The sequence below is a fragment of the Taudactylus pleione genome, unplaced genomic scaffold (genome assembly GCF_031769625.1).
Source record: "Taudactylus pleione unplaced genomic scaffold, aTauple2 ptg000036l, whole genome shotgun sequence".
NCBI lineage: Eukaryota > Metazoa > Chordata > Amphibia > Anura > Myobatrachidae > Taudactylus > Taudactylus pleione.
Genome location: NW_028284438.1, coordinates 9621722 through 9636958, shown reverse-complemented (window position 1 = coordinate 9636958; position 15237 = coordinate 9621722). Strand labels below are relative to the sequence as shown.

The 15237-nt window shown below is 42.7% G+C and overlaps 1 protein-coding gene across 4 annotated transcripts in view; it reads right to left on the bottom strand.

The window, feature by feature from the left end:
- Positions 1–15237, bottom strand: part of ADAD1 (adenosine deaminase domain containing 1) — a 216392-nt gene that overhangs the window by 156805 nt on the left and 44350 nt on the right. For 3 of the 4 annotated variants that reach the window (XM_088452238.1, XM_088452240.1, XM_088452237.1), the window contains exon 3: positions 10760–10948. The exons of the other annotated variant lie outside the window; for it this stretch is intronic. In XM_088452238.1, the coding sequence (XP_088308364.1) occupies positions 10760–10948 (189 nt within the window). The remainder of the gene's footprint in view (positions 1–10759; positions 10949–15237) is intronic. 4 annotated transcript variants of the gene reach the window in all.

Here is a 15237-nt window from a genome sequence, read left to right as displayed (position 1 = left end):
CAATCATTCCACAGACAGTCACTTTTATAAAATTTTTTATCTACTCTGTTGTTTAGCATGAATGCGTGTTTTTACTCAATGAGCTTTTGTCAAATGATTAACTGATTAGATACTGATACTAGCAAGCAAGTGTACAGGTGCAGCTCCCATATCCAAATATTCGGAAATACAGAATATTCCGAAAAACTAATATTTTTAGCATGACCGAGATAGTGAAGCCTTTGCTTTCTGATGGTTCAATGTACACAAACTTTGTATTTTGGCACAAAATTATTAAAAATATAGTATATAAATAACCTTCAGGCCGTGTGTATATAAAAAATAAATGAATTTCATGTATGTACTCAAACCTTTTTTAGATGCACAAAATTATTAAAAATATTGTATAAAATTACCTTCATGCTGTATGTTTAAGGTGTATATAAAAGATAAAAGCATTTTGTGTTTAGATTAGGGTCCCATTCCCAAGATATCTCATTATGGTATGCAAATATTCCAAAATATGGAATATTACAATATCCAAAATACCCCTGGTCCAAGCATTTTTGATATGGGAGACTCAACCTGTAGCTGAAGGATGTCCAACCAATAGAAGTGCCCTTTTGCGTGAATAATGCCAAAAGAGAACACAAAAACTGCTGAAACACTGTTTATTTGATTAATGAAGATGCACGAGTGCCTTTCATTCTTTACCATCATCTATTTATAATTTGCCATAATGCTCCACACTGCCGGACAGCGGGGTACACAACATACATACATACATAAAACAGACAAGTGTCAGGCTTAATGTCAGAAACAATGACAGCCTCAGTTATATGACTGCACCTCATATCAAAAAAGATTGTTTATTGGTTGAGCCTCAGAGTGAAGATTGGGACAGTTGTGAGGATGCACTTGTACTTTCCCCTATATCCCACCCACAGCCTGAGGGCAACTCAGTTTTGTTAACAAGCCCAAGGCAGGAGCAGGAGAGGAGAGAAGGAAGACTGCTACACTGAAGAATCCCACTCTCACACAGAGAAGGAAACAAGTGACCAGGAGAAGAAACCCATAGAAGCCAGGTGTGTCAGGACGGGTGCCCTGTGGACCCTATGGACTTCGAAGAAAGAGCGTTAACAAAAGGTAAGTTTTACCATAACTCTCCTTTTCTTCTTCAGGGTCCATAGGGCTCCACAGGGAGACATTGGGGATGTGCCAAAGCAGTTGTTCAATGGTGGAAACTCTCCTGAGCCGATAGGAGAATCCTACGCCCGAAGGAAGCATCCTGAGATGCAAATGGATCAAAGGCAATAAAATAAATGAAAGGTGTGGAGAGAAGACCAGGTGGCAGCCTTGCATAGCTGTTCAGCTGAGGCGCCACTCCGGGCTGCCCACAGAGCGAGTAGAATGAGCAGATACTGAAGCTGGCACAGGAAGGCCAGTCTGCGTGTAAGCCTGTGAGATAATCATGCAAATCCATCTGGCCAGTGTGTTTGTTAGCTGGTCATCCCTTCTTGTGGAATCCATATAGGACAAAGAGGGAGTCCGATTTCCTGATGGAAGTAGTGCGGTCCACGTAAGTCTTCAGAGCATGGACCACATCCAACGAGGCCTCACCTGCCGAGAGGTCTGGTGAATTAAATGCAGGAACCACAATTTCCTCATTCAGGTGGAAGAGAGAAACCACCTTGGGAAGGAAACCTGGGCGTGTACGAAAAACAGCCTTGTCCTGATGAAATATTAAAAAAAGGGGGAGTGACATGAAAGCGCCCCTAAATCAGATACCCTACTGGCAGATGCTATAGCCAGAAGAAACAGTCTTCGCAGTGAACCACTTGACAGCCGCTGATTCTAGGGGTTCTAATGGAGGTTGCTGAAGTGCTTTGAGCAAAAATCCCATGGAGCCACAGGAGGGACAAAGAGGTTGTATACGTAGAACACCCTGCATGAAGGTGTTGACATTAATTCTGCGCTGAAACCAGACCTGCACTTTCAGATCCTAGACGGAGGCCCTAGATCCAGTCCAGCCTGAAGAAAGGCAAGAATTTGAGAATATCCAATTAAAGAAAAGATAGCCCTAGCTGATCCAGAATAGGAAATGTATTAAATTCAAATAGCAATATAATTAACACAAATAGTATCGCTGCAGCTATCCAACTGTCGGTGGTTGTCTGAATAAACATGTGCTAATAAAGGAATAGCACAAAGACACTGTGGGTGTATAATATATACAATGCTGCATGTAATAGTTCGTTTTTCAATTCATAAATTTATTCAAAAGAAATATTAAACAGATAATAAAACATGGGAATAAAATTCTAATTATTGCATAATATGTACAGGAATTTATATGTGACTGTGGGGGATACTAAAAAGCCCTTGAGATTATGTCTTTGTTTAAATAGACCTGTCCCGCAGGTCAGAAATCCATTACTTTATCCTTGAATGAAAATCCATACCATCTGCAAAAGGCAGGTCTATTCCCATGTTTTATTATCTATGTTTAATATTTATTTTGAATAAATTTATGAATTGAAAAACTAACTATTACGTGCAGCGTTGTATATATTATACACCCACAGTGTCTTTGCGTTATTCCTTTATTAGCACAAGAATTTGAGAAACCTTAAAGACTTGGGGTTCATAGTTTCTTGAAACACACCATTGGAAATATGTATGCCATAGTCTGTGGTAAATCCTGGCTGACGCCGGTTTAGTTGCTCTAAGCATGGTCTGGACCCCAGAGCTGGAGAAACCCTTAGCCGTTAGGAGGGATGTCTCAAGAGCAGTTAAAGACATGTAGGTAAGCATCCTGAATGTCTACAGATACCATAAAAACCCCAGGCTCCATAGCAAGGATAATGGAACTTGTTCAGATTTGAGGTTGAGGATAGGCCGATGAGACCCATTGGACTTTTGAACTAAGAAAAGGGAAGAATAATAGCCCTTGTCCCGTTGTGAGGAGGGAACCCGAATTATTACTCCTGAATTCAGTAAAGACTGAATGACTTTTTTGAGCAGCAGTGCCTTGGTTGGGTCCGATGGAGGTCCTGTGCAAAAGAACTACTGGGGGGGGGTGTCACCTCAGGAATGTATCCGTGGGAGACCACTTCCCTTACCAAACCTGGGCAAATTGAAGAAGTCGGCCTCCCACCCAGGGAGAGGCCCGTCCCTTTAGGCTGTAGGCTTGTCCTCAGACTTGGCAGGTGTACATATAGTAGCCCAGGCCTGTTTGACCCTATGCTTGGAGGCCTTGGCTGATGTCTGCTGTCGTAGAAAGGACTGACCCACTTGGCTTTTCCTTGATGGCGAAAGGACCGAAAGGATGACGTCCGAGGCTTTGTATTATATATTGAGGGCAGGAATGCAGTCTTGGAAGCTGCCAAAATAGTCACAATTTCATCTAATTCTGGACCAAATAGGATGTCTCCAGAATAAGACAGAGACTCCAGAGCCCGTTTTAAGTCTGAATCTGCTTTCCAGGAACGTAACCAAACAATACGACAGGCCACTACCGAAGTGGCTGATATCCTGGAGGCCAGGAGAGCTGTATCCATAGCTGCTTCGCCTAAGTAGGAGGCTGCATCTCTAATGTGAGATATGTAGGACAGTTGTTCCCTCGAAGCATCAGGGGGAAATGTCTCTTCTCGGGTCTGCCCAACTATCAATGGCTTTTGCCACCCAGGCCATAGCCCTAGCAGGACGAGTAGTAGCTCCGGTAAGAGTATATGGATTTTGGACAGGCTTTTCTATGTCTATCTGTAGTCTCCTTCAAGGAGGTTGCAGTATGAATGGGTAAGGTGGCATTTTAACCAGACGTGTTACATGAGAATTCCCATTTAGTACAATCAGTAGCTGGAAGAGGGTAAAAGGAACTGAACCGTTTTGGAATTTGAAACCTTTTACCGGGCATATTCCAAGCTTCACTCATGTGATCAGATAGCTGGTCAGATTGAGGAAACTCTTTAAACGACAAAGGTAGTTTTACCAAAGTGTGTATTTTTTCCTATGAGCGGGTTCATCCTCTTCTATTTGCAAAATAACACAAAGAACAGTAATATGGATAAAAATATATTCCTCCTATTGCAAGTCCTTCCCAAATTCGTGGTCCACTGCCATCTCTTATAGGACCTGGATAGAACTCACCAAATAAAGCCTATACCAGTCAGCAGTTTCTAGGGATGTGCAGGCTCGGATAGGTTCGAGTTTGCACGTGGAGTTCGGATTTTTCCCTCCAAAAAAACGGAACTCAGAACGAGGCAAAACGTCATCTTACATGGACGAACATCATCATTCCTGGACAAAAGACCAGGAATGATGATGTTCGTCCATGTAAGATGACGTTTTGCCTCGTTCTGAGTTCCGTTTTTTTGGAGGGAAAAATCCGAACTCCACGTGCAAACTCGAACCTATCCGAGCCTGCACATCCCTAGCAGTTTCTTTTAGTCTTTTCTTCTCCTCTCTACAATTCCCACACACTTGGAGCATATGAAACAGGACTCACCTATAGGTCCCTTCCCGCATTCACATAAAGGTAACTTTTGTAGTGAAATGGTCTCCAATGTGTTTCACCTCCACATTCACAAAGGAGAGGAAAAGCTTCTCCACAAAAATACAAATACAAGGTGAGGCTGTTCCAGGCTTGTAGATCTCCTTACATGAACCCGGGGACAAGAGCTGATGAAAACAGAAAACAGCCAGTTGATATTCTACCTCCTCTGCTTAAAAATCATCTAGGTCCACCACCATCTACGCGTTTCAGACCACACGGTCCTTCCTCAGGATGTGGCTAAGAACAAACAGGAAATGGTATTTATGTCATATCCTCTATTTCACCAATTAATAAAAATAAAAAAGAAGGATATGACAACATGAGTCGGAGATAGTGAAATCACTGGCTAAGACGAAGATTTATAATCTTAGCAAATATGTACTCACAGAATGTGAGAAAAATGTCCTCGAGAGAGGTCTTAAATTTGCTCCTTTAAATAAATTAAGACAAATTTGAAATTTTTGTGGACTTGAAAAAGTTCATTAGAAAATTGATTCTTAAATGTTTTTTTGAGGAACAGCCTGCCCCTATGGACGTTGAAGTGACGTTTCCTGTATTCTGAAAAAAATCATGTTTTTTTCCTAAACACAAGAAGGGATGTTTTATCAATACCTTTGAACGGTTGGTAATGGAAGATTTAGAAAGAACAAAATTTAAACCAGTAAAAAACGTGAATTTGTCTAAAGCCAAACGAGAGGCCATTATAACTTTTAAAAATAACGAGGAGATAGTAATCAAGCCCACCGACAAGGGGGGCGGGATTGTCATCCTTAATGTGGATGATTACAATTCGGAAATCTTTAGACAACTCTCTGATGAAGATAATTATATTAAAAAAAAAAAAAAAAAAAACTTATGGGGAATCCATCTAAGAAAATTATGGAAAAATTTGGTGTATTTGATGATGTACACATCAAATGGAGTTATTAGTGAAAAATAAAGAATTTATGTACATTGAGAAAGCAGCTATACCGGTAATTTATGGGATCCCTAAAATACATAAAAACTTGACAAAACCCCCCTATCGACCCATTGTTGCAGGGACTAATTCAGTACTGTCAAATTTGTCTCATTTTTTAGACAATTTTTTACAACCAATGGTTAAAACTATCCCTTCTTATCTGAGAGACACCATTTCAGCCATCAATAAATTGGCGGAGGTGGATTGGGAATCAGGGTACCTGTTGGTTACCGCCGATGTAACTTCTTTATACACCAATATAAATCATGAGTTGGGTTTATCTGCCATTCAATTGTCTCTGAGTAAGGTAGACTTTTCTGACAAATATAAGAAGTTTATTCTTGGGGCATTTCCCTGATTCTGAGGAATAATTTCTTCTGGTTTGGAGATTCCTTTTATCTGCAGTTGTCCGGTACGGCTATGGGCACCAGGCTGGCCCCGAGCTATGCCAACCTGTTCATGGCCGCATGGGAAGAACACTCCGTGTGGGGTGGGCATGAGTTTGGGGCTAGCCTGGTGTCCTGGATACACTATACTGATGACATCCTGTTCATCTGGAAGGGTGACAGAATGTCTTTGGATAATTTCTGCAATTACCTCAATAATAATTCCTGGAATATTAACCTAAACTTCACGATCAGTGAGGAATGAGTGAATTTCTTGGCTTTGACTGTATACATAGATCAGGGAAAGGTTAAGACAAGAAATTTTAGTAAGCCTACGGATTGTAACTCCTTCATTGATGCTTGTAGTAATCACCATTGGAACTGGCTGAGGAGTATTCCGCTCAGCCAGTTCCAAAGAAACCGAAGGAATTGCACGGATGTAAATGAATACTTGTCGCAGGCAGAGACCCTGAAGGGTCAGTTTATTTCTAAGAAATACGATGGTGAGGTTAATTGTGAAAGCTATGAATCAGGCTCAGAATATGGATAGAGAATGTGCCCTCCAACATGTGGGAAACTTGGGGAGTAAAGGCAAGGAAAATGTCTTTTATTACAGGCTATCATAGTCAATATCAACAAGTTATAAGCATCATAAAAAGACATTGGGGTGTTTTGACTAGAGACCAGATTCTGGCCAGATATATAAACAACCCAGCTTCGTGTATCGAAAAGTTACTAATATTAAAAATAGGAGTTGTGAGTAGTGCTCTATCCATTCCAAAAACAGGTGGTTTGAACAAATAGAAGGGATTCTTTAGGTGTGGTTCATGTACTATGTGTCATCGCTGTAAAAGTAATACGAGGAAGATTACACAATATAGGTATTCGCAAACGAATATTACATATGAGATTTACGATTTCATCACTTGTGATAGCAAGTATTGCATTTACCTATTAGAATGTTCTTGCGGATCCCAATATATTGGAAAGACGATGCGAAAGCTGAAAGAGAGGTCATCTGAGCATGCCTGTAATATCAAAAAGGGTTTGATCACAGATAATGTGTCACTACATTTTAAAGAAAAACATCTGTGTGATATATCTCACCTTGTCACATTTTGTGGGATACAAATTATACATCCCAGTTGGCGTGTAGACAACAGGGACGTTAGGTTAGCAAAGGCTGAGATGAAAAATATCTATAAATTAAAAACTTTGTCCCCTAGAGGTTTGAACGCAGAGTTTGAAGTAAAGTGGTTTTTGATGGATTAAACTGGGGGTTGTTTATGTGCATCACATACTATGTATCATTTATGAGGGTTGGAATATATTTCTGTGTTGTCTAATTGTTGTTTTTTCTTTATGTGTGCATTGATTATGAATAGGAGATATACTTTGATTGGGTTCCCCAATACGTATTAAGTGCAGATTACAAACTTCCGGGTGTTGCGTTCCACTCCATAACACTTCCGGGAATGCGTTCCACATACGTATAGCCTCCGACATGTGACCTATCAAAGCCGGAACTACGAGGTGGTCTGACCTATCCGGCATACGGAGAAACTTACTGATATGTGGAACTGCATGTGAAAGATGAAAGGGATGGCCGGACTGGTGATGTGTATATGCTTCTTGATTATCGCAAGGAGTTGTAACGGCATTGGATTGAGCATTCCAGAATGGAGTGTCATTCTAAACCTATGAACTTTCTACAACACGGACTTCTGGAAAGGCTCTCTTAGCTCCATGTTTTTAAGGTTTTCTAAATAGGGTAATTTTGCCCATTTATGTATTTATATGCTTATTTATGTATTTATATGTATTGAATTTGTATATTTATAACACTATTTTGCACAAGATGATGTCCGGAGTAACATAGGATCATTTTATTAAGCGTTAGGACTATGGAATGTTTCATTAGAGTATGTAATCAGGATTATTTTTATTAATTGGTGAAATAGAAGATATGACATAAATACCATTTCCTGTTTGGTCTTAGCCACATCGTGAGGAAGGACGGTGTGGTCTGAAACGCGTAGATGGTGGTGGACCTAGATGATTTTTAAGCAGAGGATGTAGAATATCAACTGGCTGTTTTCTGTTTTCATCTGGCTGTGGTCGTCAGCTCTTGTCCCGGGTACATGTAAGGAGATGTACAAGCCTGGAACAGCCTAACCTTCTCTGCTGTATGTTTTATTTTGTTCATGTTTTTATGGAATAAATGTATTTTTATGGAGAAGCTTTTCCTCTCGTTTGTGAATGTGGAGGTGAAACACATTGGAGACCAGTACACTACAAAAGATACCTTTATGTGAATGCGGAAAGGGACCTATAGGCGAGTCCTGTTTCATATGCTCCAAGTGTGTGGGAATTGTAGAGAGGAGAAGAAAAGACTAAAATAAACTGCTATTTGACTGGTATAGGCTTTATTTGGTGAGCTATCCAGGTCCTATAAGAAACGGCAGTGGACCACGAATTTGAGAAGGACTTGCAATAGGAGGAATATATTTTTATCCAATTACTGTTCTTTGTGTTATTTCTTTTTGTTTGTGATAGCGCTGGTGTTTTTTCCATTCTCGTTCTTTGATTACATTGTTTCAGGTTGGTGAAGCCTGGGATTTATTACCTAGCTGCAGTCCGAGGCGCATAGGTACTGCCCTACCGTATATACACTATTTGTAAAATAGTTTTAACAGCTCTCACAAGAGCAGGTATATTTAGTTTAGAGGGTGGCTCCTCTTCTCCTGAGACGGAGTCAGACAGAGAGGTCTGCATCTTCTGCCACCCCAAATGATATAGCAGAATCAGATAACTGTGTGGACTAGGAAGATAACACAGCACGTTCAGTAGGCTTAGTAGGTAAAAGCATTTGCTGAAAACCCGTAGAGATATTAGCCAAACTCTGTACTGAGGAAGACAGTACGTCTACCCATGGGGGAGGCAAAGTACCTGCTGTGGCCATCCCACAGGGGGAGCTACCACAGGGACTGCTATGTGGTCCGTAAGTTTTGCCAGCATCTGTGAAGAGGCAGCCCAGGGTGGGTCCTGAGGGAGAGACACCGAGGCTGAGGGGCCTGTGTAACAATTAGTACAAAGACCCTCCTGAATGAGATCCTCTGTGGCTAAGCCCACTGAGCAGGACTTACAAGACACCAGAGTAGGAGCAGCAGCATTAGGCTGCTTGTTATTCTTTGTGGAGATTAACGCTAGCACAAGTCACACACAAAACGCAGAAAAACATTACATGTTTACAATGGGCACTAATATCAACTACACAGACCACAGTGACTGGTAGGATATAGCGCAGTATGACCTGGCCCGTGGGAGAGGTATACAGGGAGACTGGACCCAGCGTTCCCGAAGACTTGCTTGCATAAAATGGCTGCCGCGTGTCTCTGAGGGGGCGGAGGGTGAGGGAGGGGTAGCCCAGGGAACACCAGGACCGCAGTGGAATGGTGCTCTGGAATGGGGGAGGGCCTGCAGGGAGAGAGTCTTCTCCCCTTGCTTACGTTAACCACCGGGTCCCCTGCTCCAGTGCATTATATGCCCTGGTTGTCTAGTGGAATCGTGGGCGCACCAGTGTCCACATCAGCGCCTCCGGACTGTCTCCTGAGACCGGAAGTAAGACTGCGCACAAATGCGGGTCCCCGCGAACGGGGGTACCGCTTTACTTGTCTACAAAACAGGAAAAACTTTTGCTATCGGCGCTAACAATAATATACTACAAATTTATGTGTGTGCAGCAAATAAAACAAAGGGGATTTTGTCATGATTTGATCAAAGCATTTAAGCCTGCAGCCCAGCATCAAGGGACCCCATTTTTCTGCAGGTCCCTAACACTAGCATATATGCCCAGCACATCATTACATTGCAGTTAAATGTACTCACCTCCTAGATACAGAGGGGCACATCTATACAGTCGCTGGCTGTTAGCCACACCCAACTAGGCCTTTTCTAGCCTTAATTGAAAGCTGCCATGATAGCACAAGGCAAAATTTTGAAACAAAACAGAAAAGAAATATGCCCACGCTCGGTTTTACCCATATCATACATGGTTCCAGCAGCATGGCAATATTAATGCCATAAATGTATACAAAACAGAAAAAAACTTTTGCTCTCGGCGCTAACAATAATGTGTCCCTCTGTATCTAGGAGGTGAGTACATTTAGCTGCAATGTAATGATGTGCATATATTCTAGTGTTAGGGACCCGCAGAAAAATGGGGTCCCTTGATGCTGGGCTGCAAGCTTAAATGCTTCGATCAAATCATGACAAAATCCCCATAAATTTGCAGTATATTATGGTTAGCGCGAGATAGCAAACGTTTTTCTGTTTTGTATACATTTATGGCATTAATATTGCCATGCTGCTGGTACAATGTATGATATGGGTAAAACCGAGCGCGGGCATATTTCTTTTCTGTTTTGTTCCGCCTTATTTGTCCCCTGAATTCCGGGCTGCAGTCTGGGAGCCCACTGGCTAGTCCCCATCGGATCCCCCGCCGGGAGTACCTAGCACAGGCTTGGTGTCACGGAGAGGTGATGGGGCGGCAGCACAGATGTACGGAGGACAGTCTGGTGCTGCTTGCCTTTTAGAATAAAAATAGAAAATAAATTAAATCATAAAATAAAAGCTTGGGCTGCTTAATGCAGCCCCGTTACAATGGTGATCCAGCTCCTGCTGGACACAAACGAAAATGAAGTGCCCTCAAGTTCTGGGCAGGGTATAGGGGGAAGGACCGAAGCATCCTGGGATTGAAAAGCTTTGCTGTTGGTGTCCGGTACTCCAGGTCCCACCTACAACCCAATGTCTCCCTGTGGATCCCTATTGACCCTGAAGAAGAAATTAAGATTAATTTCAGTGCCTATTCAATCTTACCTGTAGTTACAGTCTCTTTCAGCTCAAGTTCCATACGCTGCATTTGTGAAAACTGATGTAATGCAGAAACTGGATTCAGCTCTCCACACCTGTATTTCACAATGAATTCTCTTGGAATTTTTTTAACTGGTAAAGAATTCGTTGGTGCAGGCAAAGCTACTTTGGATAAATATGGCTCCGGAAAGACACCTACAGAAATTGGAAATATGCTGTTTTAACTATATCTACTTTCAACAAAGCAATCATGAACCTATTTGATGAAACCCTGTGATGTTTAACTAGTTTCTACCCAGACTGTACATTTTGGTTCACTTTTTGATCTGTAACATAATTGCAGCATAAAAATAGTTTTTAGGTCAATGCATAATAGGGAAACAAAACAAGTCTCCATGCTAGCTTAAATAAAATGGAAAGATGATTTTTCATACGGATATGAAATCAAAGTATTCTGATACATCTGGGGGATACTGCTACCTTGGCTTTGTGTTGAAAGTGCAACTGCTGGACACTTAAGGGTTAAATTCCTGACACCTTAGTTCCTACCCGCTCCAACCCCTCTCCAGTTCCCAGATTGAGAGGCCCAAAAGACAGAGTAAATAAAATGAACACCAGACAACGCACATCAAACAGGCAACTAAATGAACAATGAGCATAAGGGTGGGAGCGCGGTATCCCCTAGACAAAAGGAAAAAAAAAACATTCTGCTGCATCATATCTAGGGTACACTGTTACCTTGTGGATATTACAAAGCTTCCCCAGGAGAACATACTTTTCGTCCAAAGATGGCATTCTTTGATGCAAAAACATTAAACAGATACAAAATGAAAAATGTGTGGACAGAGGACCTGGTATATGCCTAACATACTGTAGCTGCTTGGCAGAGGCGCCATGCCTAACCACCTAAGACACACTCACTGATAAGGTAGAGTGAGCAGAGATATATTCCTGGACTGAATAAGACTGCAGAATGGGTGTGATTTACCTGGCTATAGCAAATATTGATTCTGGCTCACCCCTCCACTGCATGTGGAAGAGAACTAGCCAGCTGTTACCGGTCACTTGAAGATCTGGAATCCTGTAAAGAAGGAATGACTGAATCCTGATTGACATGGAAACCAGGCACCACATTAGGGTGGAATGATGGTGATATGTGAAAGACCAAGAAGACAGACACACCTGCAGAAGAGAGCCCCAGCTAATAAACTCATGTAGTTGAAAAAAATTATATATTTTTTTTAAACTCAAATGCCTCCAAAAGTTTGAATGGTCATTTGGGCTCTGCAGCTTTCTTCAATTTATATACACGCACCATCTATTCACAGTGCAGGGAGAGCTTGGGGGCAGCCCAGAATCTCAATGAGTGCTGGAAACGCCCCTAGAGTGATGGAAAGGGGAGCGTGATGTGAGCACCTGCCCCCTCCTTTTTTAAATAAGTAATTCTAAATTGTGAAATCTTTTTGTAATCATAATATAATTGACTTTTATTTATAGAACACAAACAAATTATGCAGGAATGGGGATACCTATTGATGTTGCACAATCTACCAATTAAGAAAGATAGAATCTGAAACAGACAATCACCGATTAAAACACCTATTAGGGGCCCATACTAAGGTTTGTGCTCTTGGCAGAAAGATAGTATGAGAATCAGGAAAAAAAGGAATGACTGAGTTTCAGACCAAGGCTGTCATCTGAACATAAACAGAGTCAATGCTGCTTTACTGTAGCAATGTTTTTTTTTGCCATTTACAGTGCTGCTATACAGAGTTGCCAGGCTGTCAGCCAGCAGCACTGCGCCGCCCCTAGCACTTACACACGGTGTGCTGTGCTGGGAATGGGATGGCCCGCATCCCTGACAGGAACAGCTGTCAGTCACAGACAAACCCTTATCTAGTGTGTACCCGCCAAATGTTGTCAGATCTGGCACATCGTCTAGTGTGTACTCATTGTCACTGATGATGACGACATCGTCCGTCGGTCCTGGTAACATCGTTAGTGAGGGCCATGCTGCCGAAGGCAACATGGCCCCCACCGTGGTCGGTACACACTAGATTGGCCTTTATACAAAAACAGCAGTGTTAGCTGCCGCTTGTGCCGACTCTTCTGCGCATATACGAAAACAATGGTAAAACCATCGATGGTAAAACACAGAATAGGTACCTACCATGATGGTCTGCCACCATCGATGGAGGCCACACAGTTGGCCATCCCTACTTTACTGTATTATGAAAGATAACACACCCACCTCCAAAATTCTGTCCTTTAGCCTCTGACTGCTTCCTGTATTCAGATTATTGCAGCAGAGGCACCACGACAAAACGCCCACGATGGTCCCACAGATCTAGTGGAATGTGCTGTCACTGTGTTTGGAACAGAGAGATCAGCTTGTGTGTAAGCCTGAGAAATCGTCATACGAAGCCATCTAGCTAGAATCTGTTTGTTAGCTGGCCAGCCTCGCTTATGACAGCCATACAACACAAAAAGAGAATCAGATTTCCTAAAGGAGTTGGTACGATCCAAGTAGATACGTAGGGCACGCACCACATCCAGGGAAGCTTCACCTACAGAGAGGTCTGAAAACTGGAACTGCTATATTTTAATTTACATGAAACCGGCATACTACCTTAGGAAGGTAACCCGTCCTGGTACAAAGAACAGCTCTATCCTAGTGAAAAATCAAAAAGGGAGAGCGACAAGAAAGGGCTGCCAAATCAGTGACCCTGCGGGCAGACGAGATAGCAAGAAGAAAAACGGTCTTCGCTGTCAACTACTTGAGGTCTACTGATATCAGGGGTTTAAATGGGGAGCCTGTAGAGCCCTGAGAACCAAAGACAAATCCCACAGAGCTACAGGAGGGACAAAGGGAACTGGAAGCTTGCTGAAGGTGCTTTATTCACTTATTTAAAACCTCACTTTTTTCGAATTTTATCCATGCTTGCACCCATATTCATGTACCCAAAATTGCTGGGATTAGTTAATTGCACACACACAAAAAAAATGCTAAATGCTATTCTTCACCACTTGTGCAAAGACTCTATTTAACAGCTAATGAGAGCATTTAAGTGCCCCAAAAAGCTTCAGAAGGGCTTTTCGGGGGCATCTACCATGATCCCCAATGTTAGTGCATCTTTTGGGGGGTGACAGCACTTTTGCCTGTTTGCGTTACACCGGGTACACTTTTATTGCAGATTTGTAATTGAATACGGGATTAAGCGGGGACGCACGCGATACTTTTTTGCATGGTAAACAATCGATGTCGGTGAAGTCCGGCAAGCGAAAAGTATGGGACTTTTCACGTCTAATTGAATATGCCCCTTAGAGTGCCTCCCTAAAGGTTGAGGTAGTCTACTGCGGTCGCGTTGTCGGACTGTTTCTGAACGAGTGCCCTGAATACTGCACGAAGTTCCAGGATGTTTATGGATAGGTGACCCTCCTTGGTCATCCATCTTCCCTGAAAAGTGTGACGACCCATCACTGCGCCCCATCCGTGAAGGCTGGCATCCATTGGGAGGAACACCCAATCTGGAATCCAGAAGTGGCGACCCCTGTTCAGACGAAACGTCTGCAGCCACCATGAGAGGGATAGCTGAACCTCTGGAGAAAGACCGATCGTCTGTGACTTTATTAACTGATACTCCCCGCTCCACCGGGAGAGGATCAGCTGTTGCAGTTGTCTGGAGTGGAACTGAGCATATTTCTCCATGTCGAAGGTGGACACCGTGGACCCCAGAACCTGCATCGCTGAGTGGATAGACACCCTCTGATTGCAGAGAAATCTGCGAACCCGTAATTGAAGGGCCAAAATCTTGTCTCCTGGCAGTAATACCCTCTGTGCCATAGAATCCAGGAGTGCACCTAAATGCACCATCTGCTGTACTGGAGAAAGACTACTTTTTCCAATTTATGATCCAGCCGTGCCTGTGTAGGCAGGCAGTCGTCAGTCTGAGATGATGTTGTAATACATCTGTAGACTGTGCCAGTATTAGGAGGTTGTCCAAGTATTGCAGTATTCTGACTCCGTGACGCCTGAGGTAGGCCATCATTGCTGCCATTATTTTGGTAAAGACCCGCGGGGCCGTTGACAAACCAAAAGGCAGCGCATGAAATTGGAAATGTTGCTGCAGAACAGCAAACCGCAGAAACCTTTGGTGGGAAGGCTTAATTGGCACATGCAGATACGCATCCTGAATGTCCAAGGACACCATAAAATCCCCCAGTTCCATTGCCAGAACTATTTACCGACGAGTTTCCATACGGAAATTGGGCACCCGGATAAATCGGTTGAGGCCTTCCAGATTCAGAAAAGCCCGGTGGGACCCATTGGGCTTCTGGATCAAAAATACATTGGGAAAATCAGTGATTGCGCTCAATGTGGATCCCAGGGACCCCCGAGTACCATCATATATTATGCTTTTGAGCTCCCAATAAAGCATGAGACAACCCCACATTCCCTACACATACACGATGGGAAGTCAAAC